Source organism: Oryctolagus cuniculus, chromosome 10, assembly GCF_051225735.1.
Source record: "Oryctolagus cuniculus isolate XC-2025 breed Fujian yellow rabbit chromosome 10, ASM5122573v1, whole genome shotgun sequence".
NCBI classification, from domain to species: Eukaryota; Metazoa; Chordata; class Mammalia; order Lagomorpha; family Leporidae; genus Oryctolagus; species Oryctolagus cuniculus.
The window spans coordinates 66,645,282-66,663,938 of record NC_142876.1 but is presented as its reverse complement, the minus strand read 5'-3'; the positions used below and the strand labels follow the sequence as shown (position 1 = coordinate 66,663,938).

General features: G+C 42.1%; 1 protein-coding gene and 1 pseudogene across 30 annotated transcripts in view; both read right to left on the bottom strand.

The window, feature by feature from the left end:
• Positions 1–18,657, bottom strand: part of LOC100357740 (ankyrin repeat domain-containing protein 12) — a 143,036-nt gene that overhangs the window by 14,494 nt on the left and 109,885 nt on the right. For 29 of the 30 annotated variants that reach the window (XM_070050476.2, XM_051852132.3, XM_089305887.1 and 26 more), the window contains 2 exons: positions 13,255–17,957; positions 3,318–3,416 (listed from right to left, as the gene is read on the bottom strand). In XM_070050476.2, the coding sequence (XP_069906577.2) occupies positions 3,318–3,416; positions 13,255–17,957 (4,802 nt within the window). Of the gene's footprint in view, positions 1–3,317; positions 3,417–7,558; positions 7,912–13,254; positions 17,958–18,657 lie in introns of those variants that run through there. The other variant, XM_070050480.2, reaches the window with a different exon arrangement.
• Positions 776–2,727, bottom strand: LOC108177125 (putative monooxygenase p33MONOX; annotated as a pseudogene).

The following is an 18,657-nucleotide window of genomic DNA, read 5'->3' as shown; positions in this document are numbered from 1 at the left end:
TAAATGGTACAAAAACAGGTAATGAGACCTCCTGTTTATCAAAGAGAGAGTCTTCATAAAGCAGTACAAAATAGTCTCTTCCACATGGCAAGAACAGGCTTTGCACTAATGCTTCCCCAAAACCAATTATGTCTCTCCTACCCTATCCTCAACTTTAGGGGGTTTTTATTATTTGTTTATTTTTAAAAAGTTTTTTTTTTTTAAATCTATTTGAGAGGCAGAGTTACAAACAGAGAGGAAGAGACACAGAGAGAGGTCTTCCATCCACTGGTTCACACTCCAAATGGCTGCAATGGCAGAGCTGGACCAATCAGAAGCTAGGAACCAGGAGCTTCTTCTAGGTCTCCCATATAGGTGCAGGGACCCAAGTATTTGGGCCATCCTCCACTGTCTTCACAGGCCACCAGAAGGGAGATGAATGGGAAGTGGAGCAGCTAGGACTTGAACTGGCGCCTATATGGGATGCTACACCTACTATGCCATAGCACCGGCCCCTAGGAGTTTTTAAAAATATGCCTTTCCATAGGGCCGGCACTGTGGCATAGGTCAAGCTGCCACCTGCAGTGCCGGCATCCCACATGGGTGCCGGTTCGAGTCCTGGCTGCTCTATTCAGAACCAGCTCCCTGCTAATGTGCCTGGGAAAGTTGCAGAAGATGGCCCAAGTCCTTGGGCCCCTGTCACCACATATGCGAGAGACCTGGAAGAAGCTGCTGGCTCCTGGCTTTGGGTTGGCCCAGCCCTGGTTGTTGCAACCATTTGGGGAGTAAACCAGTGGATAGAAGATCTCTCTATTTCTGCCTTTCACATAAAAAAATAAATCCCTTAAAAAAAAAAAAGTCTTTCCTATGTCAGAGCTGAGGTAAAGGGGAGTAGGGCATAAGAGGCCCTCTATCCAGGGTCTCTAGAAGGCTCTAGAAGCCAGTGGGTATAAACAAATTCAAGTCATAGGGTTTGAAGTGATGGGTCCACTGCAGTGTTTTCTTCTCCTCTATCACTGGGATGTCTATCTTGGGCAACCTGAAAGTTGCTGGGTCTTCAGCCATTTGGGTGGCCCGAGCACGTATCAGTTCCATTGGCAAGGGCTTCTGGGTTCCTCCGTAGGCCTAGGTGGAATAAACCTTCAGAATCAGACTTTCGGAGGGGCCTTGGTCCAAACAGGCTTCCTTTTCTCTGTTGAGTTTTTGTCCTTATTCTCATTTTTAGAACCCATGGTGCTAAGATTTGGGCTGTGGAGGAGCCAGAAGAGAACCTGTCTCTGGGCCCCTACTTAGGGGAAGAGTGACTGCTGCTGTTTGGTGGATGGGGTGACATGGGCTATTTCTCTCTTTCTTTTTTAGTTTTTTTTTTTTTTTATTTGACAGGTAGAGTTATAGACAATGAAAGAGAGAGGGACAGAGACAGAAAGAAAGGTCTTCCTTCCATTAGTTCACTCTCCAAATGGCTGCTACGGCTGGCACTGCGTTGATCCGAAGCCAGGAGCCAGGTGCTTCTTCCTGGTCTCCCATGTGGGTGCAGGGGCCCAAGCACTTGGGCCATCCCCCACTGCTCTCCCGGGCCACAGCAGAGGGCTGGATTGGAAGAGGGGCAACCAGGACCAGAACCCGGTGCCCATACGGGATACCTGTGCCACAGGTGGAGGATTAACCAAGTGAGCCATGGCACTGGCCCCTCTTTTTCTTTTTTAAATATTTATTTTATTTATTTGAAAGGCAGAGTGGGGGGGGGGAGGGAGGGAGAGAGAAAATGGGAGGAAGGGACAGAGAGGGAGAAAGGCAGGGAGGGAGATATCTTCCATCTGCTGGTTCACTCCCCAAACGGCTGCAATGGCCAGGCCGGGGCTGGGCCAGGCCAAAACCAGGAGCCAGGAGCTTCTTCCAGGTTTCCCACAAGGGTGCAGGGGCCCAAGCACTCAGGCCATCTCCTGCTGCTTTCCCAGGCACATTAGCAAGGAGCTGGAATGGAAGTGGAAGCAGCCAAGACTCAAACCAGCACTCTTATGGGATTCCGGCAACACAGGTAGCCACTTTACCTGCTATACCACAGGGTCGGCCTTACCCTCTATGCCACACCCCTGGCCCTTCTTCTGTGATTTCTGAACTCTGCAGCTTTACTTTGGGGAGTGCTTCTGCCAGTCACAGTTACTCGTTCTCCTTGGTGATAAGGCCTTTGTTGAGTGTGTAACCAGTATCTCTCATTCTTGCCCACTGCTCAAAATGCTGAATGCTTTCCTAGGTCTGTTTTGTGATCAGCAAATTCATGATGACATAGGCAGCTTTAGCTTTCACCACTGGCACCTTGTCTATACTCTCAGTGGATGCTGACAGAGTCACGGCAGGGGCAGACGCACTGGCCTCTCCTTCCTCCACCTTGACGAGGTGCTGATACTTGTGCTCTGGAATCACTGGCTTCTAGGGGATGCTGTCCATGTCTGATGGAGGAGGAGTCATGAGCGCAGGATCTTCAAGGGCATTCTCACAGCTAAATGCTTGGAGGCACATCCTAGTGGGCAGGGACATCTTGCCTTGAGGCCCACTGAGATCAAGAGCAGGCATCTCTGCGTGTCTTGTAGCCACTGAAAGACTGGGATGCATGCGCTTTCTCCATAGAATTCCAAGTCCCTGCCACCACAGTGAAATGATATGACAACCATGCTAACAGATGCTAATGAGGAACTTTTTCCAGCTGCTGCCAGCTAGTGAGGCTTTCCAGGAATCCATCCAGAGGTTCTGTTCTCCCGCTGACAAAAAGCCACCAGCAGCCTGAACTCCGGCACTACAGAGGCTCCATAGACCAAGGTACCCTGAGAGGCTGTGGCACTGTCCAGACTCAAACCATGGTAAGGGGAGCAGCAAAAACATAAGTCCCCAGCACTGACCAGGGAACATCGGCTTGTCCTGTCAATTCACGTCAAGATTAACCACTGGAAAGCAGGTGGTGAGGCAGACCTAAAAGGACAACTAGGACAACTTTTGTAAGTGTTCTACATTTTGGCCCTAAAGCAGGCTGGTACACAAAAAACAATGATTTAAAATGAAGAAAGCCAAATGACCCATTAGGAATCTACTGCGACAGCTGTACAAAATCAATAAATGAAGAGAAATTACCAGAGACCTTTATAAATTAAAAACATATTCAACATGAATTGTAATATGGGAGCAGCTATCCTAAAATGGAGTTAAAATTCTCCATCTAATTGAATAAGCACAAGATTAAAAAAACCGTTTCTCAAAATGGTTTTAAATAAAAATCTACTAATAAAAAATTCACAAAAACACATGAATTTGCTATTGTTAGCATAAATATAAACAAATCTTACCCTTTCAATGCTGTGTTGCAAACGTAGTTTCATTCTTACAACTTCCTGTTGCCGAAACAGTTCTTTAAGTGGATCTGACAATGAAGGTGGTGGTGTAATCTAATTGAAAAAATATAATTAAAAATAAGTTTTATTTATAATAATGAGCTATTCTTTTAAAATCAAATTCATTTAGTGTATTACTTAAATTTTGATGTTTTGTGACAAACACAATACCAGTTATACAACTGTTATTTCTCTGTCAATCCAATTCTATCTGAAACACATCAGAGCACTCTAGTACACTTAGATATTTTGATTCTAAGGCTACAACAAATTTTAAAGAACAAATTAGAGAGACCAAGGAAGTTACTATGGAGAGACTCTCTTTAGAGTATTAGTATATGATCACTTAGGGAGGGACTGAGGAAGAAGTCACAAGAACAGAAGAGCTGGTATGCACAGAGAACAAATACTTCTGAAGACTACAGCAGTCGAGGGATCTGTACAGTTAAGTGTTTTTGCAGACAGATAAAAATACACTAAAGTCCTGAGTTACATTTTGTGGAACTACCTTATATAAAAGTAGATCAAATTCTTTAACTTTTTTTTTTTTTTTTGGACAGGCAGAGTGGACAGTGAGAGAGACAGAAAGGTCTTCCTTTTGCCGTTGGTTCACCCTCCAATGGCTGCCGTGGCCAGCGCGCTGCAGCCGGCGCACCGCGCTGATCCAATGGCAGGAGCCAGGTGCTTCTCCTGGTCTCCCATGGGGTGCAGGGCCCAAGCACTTGGGCCATCCTCCACTGCACTCCCTGGCCACAGCAGAGAGCTGGCCTGGAAGAGGGGCAACCAGGACAGAATCTGGTGCCCCGACCAGGACTAGAACCCGGTGTGCCGGTGCCGCAAGGCGGAGGATTAGCCTAGTGAGCCGCGGCGCCGGCTTCTTTAATGGTTTTTCAAAACTTATTATTACATGATTTCCCATATAACTTTGTCTATCCATACTCAAAAAAGCTCAATGGTTCAATTCTAATTTGATAGGATGCTGGACTGTGCTTTCTGGTAAATGCCAAAAGGTTAAAGTGGTTGACTATCTATGCAAGAGCTCCACTATTAATGTAAAGAGACTTCCAAGTATTGGCAAAAGTCAGCTATGAGCCATGAATATGTGTTTCCCCCTTCTTTTCTTTGCTTAAAATTATCGTCAGCATATTCAGTAAAATAAGATCTCTCAAGTCTGAATGCCATGGTAAAATTACTTACTTGGGTCTTCTGAAAGTTTTAACCATCAACTTCATATGAAAATCGGATATTCAGGTATTACCTACTTCTTGATGTGGTGCCTTAGGAATTGTACAACATATACGAAAACTTCTTACAAAGAACCAAACATGGGTCTACTAAGACTCTATAATCAGTGCACAGGAATTACGGCAGGCTGAAAAGCCTGTGAGGTCAAATGAGTTGATTCATAATGTGGGAAATGTGGATGCCACCTTACTGAGCCTGATCCCTTTTCAGATCTCTGATCACAGTAATACATTGGCTTAATTTCTATGTTCTATGAACTGAATTGCTTTAGATTCAACAAGAGCTGCAGTAGATGGTTTGGTGCTACTGATGGAGTTTTGCAAAATCACAAAGGCCTGTAGTTAGGTCAAGGAACACAGAAAGCTTCTAGGGAGAGTAATGCCTGAGCTCCATCTTAAGGGAAGAACCAGAGTAATGAGAGAAATGAGTCACTGTGGCAAAGAAGGGAGGGAATTAATTCCCAAACACAGGACTCAAGACATGAAACAAAGACACAGTATAGAATCCATAGGTGGTCTCAGGCAGTCTTGAGTTCCTAGACACCAAATCTGGGGTATGGAATGGTAGGATATGAGGATGGAAAGATCAGCAGGGGCAAAGTAAGAAATGTTGCAGTCTACTCTGAAAACCAGCTTTTCCTAAAGTATGTTCCAAGAACACTGGGTCTCCAGAGTGATCTCAGGGAAATGGTTCCAACAAGTTAGTCTTATTAGTCTACCAACTAACATATTAAAGGTTTTAAGAAGTCTTAAGGAGAGCAAATTTCTTATTCTTTTTAAAAAAAGATTAATTTGTTTTAAAGGTAGAGTTAGAAATAGGAGGGGAGAGACAGAGATCTTCCATCTGCTGGTTCACTTCCCAAATGGCCGCAATGGCCAGGGCTGTGCCACATTGTAGCCAGGAACCAGGATTTTCTTCTAGGTCCCTCAGGTGGGCACAGGGACCCAAGCACTTGGGCCATCTTCCATTGCTTTCTCAGGCACATTTGCAGGGAGCTGAATGAAAAGTGGAGCAGCTGAGTCTCGAACCGGTGCCCATGTGGGAGGCTGGCACCATGGGCAGCTGCTTTACCCATCCACTACGCCAATGCTGGCCCTGAACTAGTTTAAAAATGTCTTGATTTTTAAAATATTTATTTATTTATGTGAAAGTCAGAGTTACACAGATAGAGAAGGTAAGGCACAGAGAGAGAGGTCTTCCATCCACTGGTTCACTCCCCATATGCCTGCAATGGCCTGAGCTGTGCTGATCCGAAGCTAGGAGCCAGGAGCCTCCTCCAGGTCTTCCATGTGGGTGCAGGGGCCCAAGGACTTCGGCCATCCTCCACTGCTTTCCCAGGCCATAGCAGAGAGCTAGATCGGAAGTGGAACAGCTGGGACTTGAACTGACACCCACATGGGATGCCAGCCCCGCAGGTAAGGCTTTACCCGATACACCACAGTGCTGGCCCCGAAATATATTTATTTTAAAATTTGAGAGAGAGAGAGAGAGAGAGGGAGGGAGATTGACTGACTGACTGTTGATACTTCCCAGTATCACCCATTCTTAGAATCCCTGGGTAAGGTCTCTGTAGAGTGTGTTATCAGTGTCTATAGTAGATACCACATTACGAAGTCTCTTTTGCTCCTTGTTCATTTGATTTTTGGGAATTTGGCCTGCCATTTTATTTTTTTTCTTTAAATTTTTTATTTTACCTAGAAAAAAAAACGACAGCATTTCAGTTAAACTGTGAGAAAAAATTTAATGGAGGGATAAATACTTAAACTGACTCTGAGGATGGTAATGGGTTTTATAGTTAGAGCACAGAAACGTGAGGAAGGGGCCGGCACTGTGGCATATTAAGCTTCCGACTACAGCACTAGAATCCCATATGGGTGCCGGTTTGTGTCCTTGCCGCTCCTATTCCAATCCAGCTCTCTGCTATGGGTGGGGAAAACAGTAGAAGACGGCCCAGGTACCTGGGCCCCTGCACCCACATGAGAGACCTGGAAGAAGCTCCTGGTTCCTGATCGGCTAAGCTCTAGCTGTTGCAGCCATTTGGGGAGTGAACCAGTGGATGGAAGACCTCTCTCTCACTCTCTTCCTCTGTAACTCTAATAAATAAATTATTTTTAAAAATGTGAGGAAAACTGGCTGGCGCCGCGGCTCACTAGGCTAATCCTCCACCTAGCGGCGCCGGCACACCGGGTTCTAGTCCCGGTTGGGGTGCCGGATTCTGTCCCGGTTGCCCCTCTTCCAGGCCAGCCCTCTGCTGTGGCCAGGGAGTGCAGTGGAGGATGGCCCAGGTGCTTGGGCCCTGCACCCCATGGGAGACCAGGAAAAGCACCTGGCTCCTGGCTCCTGCCATCGGATCAGCGCGGTGTGCCGGCCGCAGCGCGCTGGCCGCGGCGGCCATTGGAGGGTGAACCAACGGCAAAAGGAAGACCTTTCTCTCTCTCTCTCTCACTGTCCACTCTGCCTGTCAAAAAAAAAAAAAAAATGTGAGGAAAACTTACTTTTATAAAATGTCAAATAGCTAGTCAGGAGAAACACATGGATAAAACGATACTAGAAAGAAAAATAAAGTGTAGTGTTAAAGTGATCCTGGCTTTTAAATTAAATTTTGAACAAATGCATTTTAGTCTAGCAACTCAAAAAGCACAGCCATTGATGAACAAGGCTGGAGTTCATGTAAGAACCTTGAAGTCGGCCAGCGCCGAGGCTCGCTTGGCTAATCCTCTGCCTGTGGTGCTGGCACCCTGGGTTCCAGTCCCGGTTGGGGTGCCGGATTCTGCACCTGGCTCCTGGCTCCTGGCTTCGGATTGGCGCAGCGCACTGGCCGTAGCGGCCATTTGGGGAGTGAACCAATGGAAGAAAGGAATAAACAAACAAAAAACAAAAACAAAAACAAAACCCAAAAACCCTGAAGTCACTTGGAACTATATAAAATAATGACGACTCTTTAAATCTGCATTGAACTTCTTATTTTATTTAAAGATTTATTTATCTGAAAGAGTTACATCGAGAGGAGAGGGAGGGAGGGGGAGGGGAGAGAGGGAGGGAGGGGGAGGGAAAGAGAGAGGTCTTCTATCTGTTGGTTCACTCTCCAATTGGCTGCAATGGCCGGCTAGGAGCTTCCTCTGGGTCTCCCACGCAGGTACAGGTGCCCAAGGACTTGCACCATCCTCTACTGCTTTCCCAGGCCATAGCAGAGAGCTGGATCGGAAGTAGAGCAGCCGGGACTTGAACCAGTGCCCATATGGGATGTTGGCACTGCAGGTGACGGCTTTACCTGCTATGCCACAGCGCCGGCCCCTGCATAGAACTTTTTAAACACAAGATTTATTTATATGAAAGGCAGTCTGGAAGACATATAAATCTTCCATCCACTGATGCACTCCAAATAGCCCCAACAGCTGTGGCTGAGCTAGGTTGAAGCTAAGAGCCAGGACCTATGTCTGGGTCTCCTATGTGGGTGACAGGAACTCAAATACTTATGCCATCAAATGCTGTTGCCCAGGTGCATTAACAGGGAGGTAGATCTGAAATAAGAGTCGCCAGGGCTCACTGATATGGGATGTGGGCATCCCAAGCAGTGGCTTAACCTGCTACACATACCTTCCACAGTGTTTTAAGGTTTTTAATAAACTTTGGCATATGTGTTGTATTTCAACCTGCTTCAAGGGAGGGTTTACGTTATTCTTGTTAGCTTCCTGCTATTGCACATCTGAGGAAGCAGCAGAAGATGGCTCACGTCCATACCACCTACATGGAAGACTTGGAGTTCCAAGTTCCTGGCTCCAACTGGCCTAGCCAGGGCTGCTGAAGGCATTTAGGGAGTGAACCAGCAGATGGAATATCTCTCTCCTCTCTCTGCTTTTCAAATAAAAACATAAAATAAATAAAAATTAATGTGCCTGGGAAGATGGCCCAAGTCCTTCGGTCCCTACACCCACGTGGGAGACCCAGAAGTTCCTGGGTCCTGGCTTTGGATCGGCCCAGCTCTGGCCATTGTGGCCATTTGGGGAGTGACCAGCAGATGGAAGTGCGCGCTTTCTCTCTCTGCCTCTATGTAACTCTGCGTTTCAAATAAAAAAAACTCCACCCTACATCCAGAAATACTTCTCAGCTCTGTTTATAGCCTCATTTGAAATAACATGTGCTATAACTAAACTCTATTATAATCAAAAGCAATTGCTTAGAGGGAATAAAATTTGTGTTATGTAATCTTGGCAGAATAAGAGGTGATAGTACACACCATAACATTCACTCTCTCCATATTTATGTACACATACATATAAAAGGTAGACTGTACTAAGACAACCTAACACTGTTTATCCGAACCTTTACTGAAATAGTTTGTACCAAGTTCTTTATTTTTAATATTTATTTATTTATTTGAAAGAGTTACAGAGAGAGGTAGAGACAGAGAGAGAGGTCTTCCATCCACTGGTTTACTCCCCAGATGGCTGCATCAGCCGGAGCTGCACTGAGCCGAAGCCAGGAGTCAGGAGCTTCTGAGTTTCCCACGGGGGTGCAGGGGCCCAAGGACTTGGGCCATCTTCTACTGCTATCCCAGGCTATAGAAGAAAGGTGGATAGGAAGTAGGGCAGCTGGGACTAGAACCGGCGCCCATAAGGGATGCTGGTGCTGCAGGCCAGGGCGTTAATCCGCTGCTGCCGGCTCCCGAAGTTGTAATTTAAATGTGTTTCCTATGGTTCTATCTATATTTCAAGCCTATGATACTGCTTGTTACAGTTAAAATTCCTTAACCATTAAGGAGAAATAAAGTCAGAGAATAAAAGGAACAAAAATGTTATGGGCTTGCACTGTGGTGTAGTGGGTAAAGCTCCAATGCTGGCATCCTATGGAGTGCTGTTCATCCTATGGGTGCTGTTTCAAGACATGGCCGCTCCACTTTCGATCCAGCTCCCTGCTCATGTGCCTGGGAAAGCAGTGGAAGATGGCCCAAGTGCTTGGGTCCATGCACCCGTGTGGGAGACCTGGAAGAAGCTCCTGGCTCCTGGCTTTGGATCAGCGCAGCTCTGGCCATTGTGGCCATTGAGGGAGTGAACCCCAAAGTGAACTCTGCCTCTGCCTCTCTGTAACTCTTTCAAATAAATATTTCAAATAAATAAATAAATCTTTAATCTTTTTTAAAAAAGATTTGTTTATTTATTTGAAAGTCAGAGTTACACAGAAGGAGAAGGAGAAGGAGAAGGAGAAGGAGAAGGAGAAGGAGAAGGAGAAGGGGAGAGAGAGAGAGAGAGAGAGAGGGAGAGAGAGAGAGAGAGAGAGGTATCTTCCATCTGCTGGTTTACTCCCCAGATGGCCGCAATGGCCGGAGCTGTGCTGAGCGTGAGAGAGAGAGAGAGAGAGAGAGCAAGAGAGAGTGAGAGCTAGCTCTTCCATTGGATAGTTCACTCCCCAGCTGGTTCCAACAGCCAGAGCTGTGCCGCTCCAAAGGCAGGAGCCAGAAGCTTCTTCTGGGCCTCCCGTGCAGGTGCAGGGGCCAAAGGTCTTGGGCCATCTTCTACTGCTTTCCCAGGCCATTGCAGAGAGCTGGATCGGAAGTGAAAGCAGCCGAGACTCCAAATGGCACCCATATGGGATGCTGGCATGGCAAGTAGTAGCTTTACTCACTACGCCACAGCACTGGCCCCAAGTACATCAATATTTAAACAAAAGGTTACTTTTATATTCCTTAAATTATTAATATAATTTTGCTGAAAAAGTATCTGTAAATGAACATTTATTTACAACTCATACTATTTTTAACCTACTACTCCTGCTAAATAAATACATCTTTTAAGAAGATTTAAAAGGTGCTAGCAGTCATATTCTGTGGATGTGGGACTAAAAAAAAAAAACTTCTATCTTCTTGATGTTCTCTGAACTGGGCCGTGAAAAACAGAACAACATATGCAAAGACATGATGTGAAACACTGAGTAGTCTGAGGACTCCAGATACAGCAGTCACGTACAGTAGTGGTAGTAGCTAGAGCTAAGCCCAGACAAGTAAGGGAAGGTTCTTGCGTGCAATGATAAGGAACTGGGACTCTAACCTATAGGCGTTAGAGGGCAAACTAGGGGCCCTTGAAGATGTTTAGTCTAATAGTTGCATAGTCACTTCTGTGTTTTATAATGAACCCAGACAGTAAAAAAACTGGACTGAGAAGAGAGCAGGACTATAGACCTACGACAGCAACTCACCATATCTGTTTTGCTCATCTCTGACATCAAGTTACTAGTACAATGCTTAGCGTATAGACATGAATTATTTGTATATGCAATACAATAAATGAATATTAAGTATTTACATATTTAGATGAAAAGTTTAAGGTGGTAATTAAGTCCTGGCCTGGCAATGGTAATAAAGAAAAGGGAAAACAAGTGAGATGAATCAACATGACTGATTTGATTAAAAAGGAGAAAGAAAGAAAGAAAGAGGAAGCTTGGGTTCCCAGTATGGGAAATTAGCAGAAAATGACAGTAATTACAGTATACAAGGCAAAAAGAGCACATTTGAGATAAGATTAATGGGTTAGGTATTTAACATAAGAATTTTAGGATCTTGTGGGACATTCAAGAGAACTCCAGAAGATGCTAGAAACATGGTTATGGACACTAGTAGTGTATTCAGGACTGAAGATAAAATGGGACTCATTCTACAGGAGATAAGTTGTATCTTAGCCTTTAATCAGAAGATGATGCAGATATGTATATGATTAACTACATCATAAAGGGGGTATAAGGGAAATACAAGCAATTTTATTTCGACAAGACTGCATGTACAGGTGACATCACAGGTAGAACCAAGGCATGGAAAAGGATGGAGAAAGGGGTCAAGTGAGAACATCTCAGAGAGATGGAACAGCAAAGGTATAAAAAATAGTGAACCAGATATTCCTGTAGAAGAATCTGTTCCATTTTGCTGAGCTACCAGGTGAGTTTGGAAATAGCAGTGAGAAACTGAAGCAGGAGGCATACACTAGGGCCAAACCAGAAAATGTATGCTATATTATACTTAACGTTTCGACATTAAGTTCTCAGCAATGGGAAACCAGCAAATTACAGGTTAGGTATTGAATTATGGAAATTGCTTCTTATTGCTCCAATGATCTAAGTGAAAGATAACATGGGCTCTAAACCAAGGTAGTGGTTGGTACAGTACAGGTTTGGAAGCATTCCAAGACACAGAGTTTAGAATTTGATGGCTGATCATTTTTCTACTTTAGTATCATCACTAACAACAGCAGTCTTGTTTTTGAGGATGAGACAGGCAAACCATGTCATGGCACATATTAAAAGTTTGAGGTCTTGGTGCAGGACTAAGCAATTCATATTCTCCAGCTATAGGAGTGCTGGTGGCTGCCAGCTCTCACTGGAGTCTCTCCTGAAGAATTCTAGGGAAGAGTGTTGGGTGGCCAAGGGCATGCGCCCACCCTGAGGGCACACCATGAAGAAGAAGGATCACCATTTTACTCCAGAGTTCTTCTGGGTTTAGCTGAAGTCACTGTTCCTTTGCTCTGCCCAATTCTGCTTCCCTCACACATTTACTACTGATAACATTCACCAATAAACCTTATGCACACAATCTGTCTGCTTCTGGGGGAACCCAACTTGTGACAAGGTATGTAAAGAACATTTAGGTAATAATGCCCAGAAGACATTAATATTGGACTTTGGAGGTCAACAAAGACAATATGGCTGGTTAAGAATTTTTGGAGACTAATTGGCACCTGGAAAACTGATGAAACTATACAAATAATTCACACAGTTGAAAAGCACAAACAGCAAAAAGCTGACTGAAGAGTGGATCACTAGAGAACTCATATTTAAAGAGTGCATGAAGAAAAGGAGTCATTATAAGAAACAGAAAATGTTTAGTCAGTGAGGCAGAGGAACCAGCAGAGAGCGCTAGGATCTAAGACCAGGATGGGGAGGGTTCCATGAAGGATTAGATGGTCACAATGTCAAATTCTAGAGAAAAATGGTAAGAGACCGGTGCATGTAGGAGTGATGAGCTCAGTGATCTCTGCCTCTGCTTGGTAGTTAAGGAAGTAGGAAATGAGTCTGAAATATCAAGCACAGACTACTCTCCAAGGGCAAGGAGTGCAGAGGAGACAGGCTGAGTTCCAGGAACTGGCCTAGTCAAGGGAAAACTGCGTCCTCCCGGAACTGAGGAGACTCAAACATGCTTTCAAATACCGAAAAACAACACAGAATGAAAACTGTATTCTAATAGAGGAAGGTTCAGGAAAGAATGGAATCAAAAGCATATGTAGAGGCATAAGCCTTTCAAAGAAATAAAAACATACCTATTTTGGGTAAAAGGGAAAGGGAAAAAAGCAGTTTAGGAAAAGCAAATACTACAGACCTGTTCTGCCCAATAAGGCAGCCGCAAGTCACACAATGCTACTGAACATTATCTGATATGTAGCTAGTTGTATTGAAATGTGCTAAAGCACACCAGATTTCAAAGATTTAGTTAAAAAAAAGTAAATATCCATTAATTTTTCTGTATTATTACATTTTGAAGTAGTATTTTTGATACATTAGGTTAAATACAATTTTATCTGTTTAACATTTTAAATGTGACTAGACAACTTAAAATTACATACATGGTTTGTATTATACATGGGTATCAAACGACAGTGTTACTTACTGTAGGAATACAAATCTTGCTTAAGGGGTTTCCATCCAGGAGATATGATCCATTAAATGTTACATATTCATCATAATACTGAGGTGCTTGAGGAATAACACTACATAGCAACTTGCGCTTTTCTTCAATTTTTTTCCTTATATGCAAATATTCGAAATATGGATTTGCTCTCTCTGAACTATATGGCTGAATCTCATCGAGTTTCAGAGAATCTACAATGGCTGCTAGAGACTGCTGAGTTTTCTCTTTTGCTTGTAGTAAAGAGGGACTCACTTGCACAGGCTGAGGTACACGTGACACTTTCCTTTTCCGTGGATGATGAATTTGAGGATCATCTTCTTCAGTTAATCTTATTCTTCCTCTAAGAGATGAGGATTCACTGTCTTTTTCTGACAACACTGTACAGCTAGTAAGAATCTGTTTGCTTTGAGTTGCTATTGTATTTGCCTTGTTTCTAGTCATTCTTTGAGGGATTTGATTTTCAGCTTTGTCATCATCAGCATTTTCTTCTAATTCTACTTTAACCAATTGGCCATACTTATGCATTTCTGGTTGAGCTGACTGTTGTAAGTGGTTCTCCATAGTTGATAAAGTGCTTTGCTGAGATTCCTCATCATCAATGGGAAGCAAACACTTTTCACCTTCAGGACAATGTTTTGGATGATCTTGTTCACTGAGGTTTCCTTTTGGCATCCCTTCATTCAATTCACATAACTCAGAATCACACTTATTCAAGTCTGTTAAAACCAAACTCTCCAGTTTGTTTTCTCTTTCGTGTGAAATAATCTGAACATCAGTTGTAATATTCTCACCTTCATGGCCACTGGAAGACTTGTAAATTAGTTTGCTAAATGCATAATGTGTATTTAACTGGGAGACAGCATCACTTCCATTTAAATCCTTTTCTGATGGCACTACGGGTAAAGTATTAGCCTTTTCAAAGTTTGGTGCTGCTTCCTGAACGGTGCTTTCAGAGTATACTGGGATAAAGGTATCTGTCTTCTGAACATCTAGAACAAAATTATTCTCTACATCTTTTAAAGATTCGTTATCAGTTTCTAAAACAGAACTTATAACTTGAACAACATTTTTCTGTTGTAAAATACCTGGTTCTTGACTGGCAACGTATGACAAAGACATATGTCTAGAAATCGATTCAGCATCTGAAAGTGGTTGGCTGGCCAAAGAGCAAGGTTGCTGTGAAGGCAGAAATGCTGGATCCTGAGCACATGAATTTCCTGGCAGTTCAGTCTGGTGCAGGGATAAAAAATCAGCATTCTGTTCTTTGAGTATTTTGTTTTCAGAGTTACAAAAACCCTGCACAGAGGAATCTTGATCAGGCATACTAGAATTTGGGCAGATAACATCACTGGTGCTTAACGATTCCAGTCTATCACCAGGAATCTCCCAAGATTTATTCTGGATCACACCAACCTGATTAGATGGCTCTGAATGCACAGGACTGTCCATTAAAGTGCCCACTGAAGCAGTACTCTTGATAACATTGGTATCAGCTGAAATATATTTGCTGTTTACAGATCTGGTTGGTGAGGCTGCAAAACTGGAATGTACATGGGACATATGTGAAAGGTCTTTTTCAGGCACGTTTGAAGACACCTCCAGTTTGGGAGAAGGACAAATATCTCTTGGCACAGCTAATAAACTACCTTGATTGCTTTCTTCTGATACATTTTGGAATTGTTTTGCGTGTTCACAAATGACAGATGGCATGCTGCATCTTCGAACTTCTACAGGTCTCCCCTCACTTATAATTAGTTTAATGTCTTCTACAGAAGATGACCTGAGATGGGATGTTGCTAGTCTACTTGCATATGGAGTTTTAATCCTCTCTGGCAATTCAGCCAGGCTGTCCAATTCCCTTTCATGAAGGGCAGGAGATTTGGCAACTGGCAAAAAAGGTGATTGGGAAAAGGACATTTGGGACTCTGACCCTTCTAACATGAAGTCAGAGTCATACTCAACTAGAGGCCTTGGGGTTGTCACTGTAGTATGGCAGGAATCTTCTGAACTAGCAACAGAGATCAGAGATACAGATCTAGAGCTGAGACCTGGCTTTTCACTTTCTGATCTAGGCGACCTGTTTAAGCTACTATCTGAAACGAAGGATGACTTCCCTAAATTCACTGTAGTTTTGGTGTCAACAGATTGTGACCTGCTACTTACAGTATCTTTAGATTGTTTCTCCTTGATATAAGCATCAGTAATCTCTGAACTCTTTGATCTGGTAAGTTCTTTATTTTTGGATTCAGCTAGTGCATGTTTTGCTTTTTCTTTATCTTTTACTTTAAGTTCTAAACAGTTACGATTTCTCAATCGTTCCTTTTCTTTTTGCTTTATTTTTTCCTTATGTTTTTTATGCCACTGTTCTATCTCTAGGTCTTTCAGGCTTAGCATTCGCTCAAAACTTGTCTGCATTAAATCATCATTCACTAACCTCTTTTCCTTAGGTCGAGTATCTTTTGATGCTGGTGATGACTTAGGTTTAGACTTATCTACTTCAGGTTTTAGTTTGAATAAACTATTTAGCTGGATTTTATGTTTGTCTCGTTCTTTGTATCTATCTATATCTTTATCTTTTTTATCCTTTTCTTTTCCATCTGGAGTTTTCAAAGGCTCATCTTTTGTTTTCTCTTTAAGGGATAAGGTTTTGTCATGTTGTGCTTTACTACTGTCTACTATACTTGACTTCTTCTCTTCCTGTAAGTGTTTAGAGTTAGATATATTTACACTTTCTTTGTCTCTAGATTTTTCCTTTTTATCTGCCTCCCTGTCTTTATCTTTGCTTTTGCCTTTTTCTGATTTAGTATACTCACAATTATCTGATTGTTTTTTTTTCTCCATCAAGTGCTTTTCTTTGTTTTCTGCTAGATGCTTCTCTTTTTCAGATTTTTCTCTGTCATGTTTTCTATCCATCTTTTCCCTACTTTTCTCTCTATCATCGCTTTTTTTAAGAGTAATACTCTTGGTCTTCTCACCTTCTTTATGGCATTTTTCTGCGTGATGTGAATACAGCTTGTCCTTTTCTTTTACTCTGTCAACACTTTCGCAAAGATCTGATTTGTCTTTTTCTGACTTATGCTCATGCTTTATCTTCTTCTCTTTTTCAGAATTTTTTCTTTCAGTTTTCTCAGCATCCTTTTCTTTAGTTTGAAATCGTCTCTCAGACTTTTCCTTACTTTCTTTGATATGTTTTTCTTGTTTTTCAATGTCCATTTCCTTTTCTGCTGGATGTAGCCCTACAGATTCCTCACTGGTATTGATACCTAAGGAACTGAATTCTGTTTCTTTATCTGCGGGTACATTCTCTCTTTCTTCTTTTAGGTCTTTTACTTTCTCTTCCCTAAAAGATTTCTCAATTTCCTTTTTAACTTTTTCCCTTTCTTCTTTAAAGTTTCTCTCTTTTGAGACATGCTTTTCCTTGCTTGATTTATCATCTTTTAAGTTTTTTTCTGATTTTGATTTCTTTTCCAACAGTAAGGACTCATGTTCCATATTTAAAAACAGATCTTCTGTTTCATCACTTTTAAAAAAATTCTCTTTCCAAAATTCTCTATCAAATTCCACGCTTCTCTGTGGTTCTCTGGCACCATCTTTGTTTTTGTATTTTTCTTTTTCACCTTCAGTTTCTTTTTTGTGCTTTTCTTTTTCTCTCTCTTTATGTTTCAATTTATGCTTTTTTAAAGTTTTACCCTCCTTGTCCATTTTTTTCAGTGTGCAATCTGAATTTTCAAATGTTGGACTATGATCTTCATCCTTTATTTTGGCATTTGATTTTTCACCAAGGTCTATGTGGAAATCCTTCTGATGTTTATTTTTTTCCTTATGCTTACAAGATTTTACACTTGAACTTTCTGGCAAGAGTTCAGGCTCTGTGTTATCATATCGAACGAGATCAGGCTGTAATGATGTTTCAGAGCTTCCTGGTGATAAACACGTTTTAATATGTTCTTGCTTTAGTGGTATTGACTGTTTTTCACTTAATCCACAAGAATGCTTGGGAGATTTACCAGTGGAAATATGAAATAAATGTAATGAAGTTTCATCTTTTGGGCTAAAAGATTTCCTAAAACTCCCTTCCTCTCTGGCCTTTTCTGAACAGTCTAGTGCAGCATTAACTGTCAAGTTCGTTACCCTGGTATTTTCTTTCCCTTCTTTATCTTGCTTCAGCTCTTGGTTCTCTTTATTTTTGTTCTGGTTTTTTAACTTTCTTTTAACTTTGCCTTTCTGCTTGTGTTCACTTGAAAGTACATATTCCTTTTTGGTCTGTATATCAGAACTTGATGTTTCAGGGATACAACATGGAGTAGAAACTTTTTTGTTCTGAAGAATTTCTTCATCAGAACTTTCAGTACTTGAATACAAAACCCTAGATGGCTTTTGCTTTTTACTTTTAAATGATTTAGGGTAGAAGGTTTTCTCCTGTTTTGCAAATAGACTATTCTTTTCTGCTTCAGATTCATTCTCTTTCCGTTGTTCTTTTCGAAGAATATGCCTATCATCAATCATTTTATTTATTTCGTCATCATCATCGTCTTTGAATTCATACTCATCGAGGGCAGATGGGAGAGGTGCTTTACTGGGAAGTATCTGTTTACTTTCACAAATGAGAGAGTCTTTTTCTGTTTCGGAGTCAATATTTTCATCAACACTAGAAGGGTTTACAGAATGAGCCTCTTCAGAATCTAGAGTAAGAAAAGAAAATCTGTTGGTCAAAACACAATTGTCAAATTAACAGAAAGAGAAATATTACTAATACAATAAATATCATGTTATAAAACACAGTATCATACCATAGAATTTCATGCAACCAAGAAGAATGCCTATTATGGGACTAAGTATCTTGGTTCTAAGATTAAATGAATCAAAGGGTATGTACTGATAAAACAGGTGCTATTGTCTATATAAACATACTATTTTCTCCATTTGCCATTTACAACTGTTTCATTTAATTGATATCACAGACAAAATAATTTGATTTATATGTAAATAATGCAACAGAAATGTTTAAGAATTTTGCTAATGTGTTATAGATCAGATTTATAGACACTTCTAAGAGCACACGTACATTAAATTCACAGTATAAAACATAAAAATATAAAAGACAGGCTCACCACAGCAGGTAAAGCCGCTGCACGTGACTCTCATGTGGGAGGCAGCTCATTGTCCCGGCTACTTCACTTCCGATTCATTTCCCAGCTAATGGCCTGGGAAAGCAGTAGCTGATGGCCAAAGTACTGGATCCCTGACCACATGGCAGACCCCGAAGCTCCAAGCTTTGGTCTGGCCCAGCACTGGTTGTTGTGGCCATCTGGGCAGTGAACCAACGATGGAAAATATCTCTCTCTCCCTCCCCATAACCATATATATATGAGAAAGACTCAA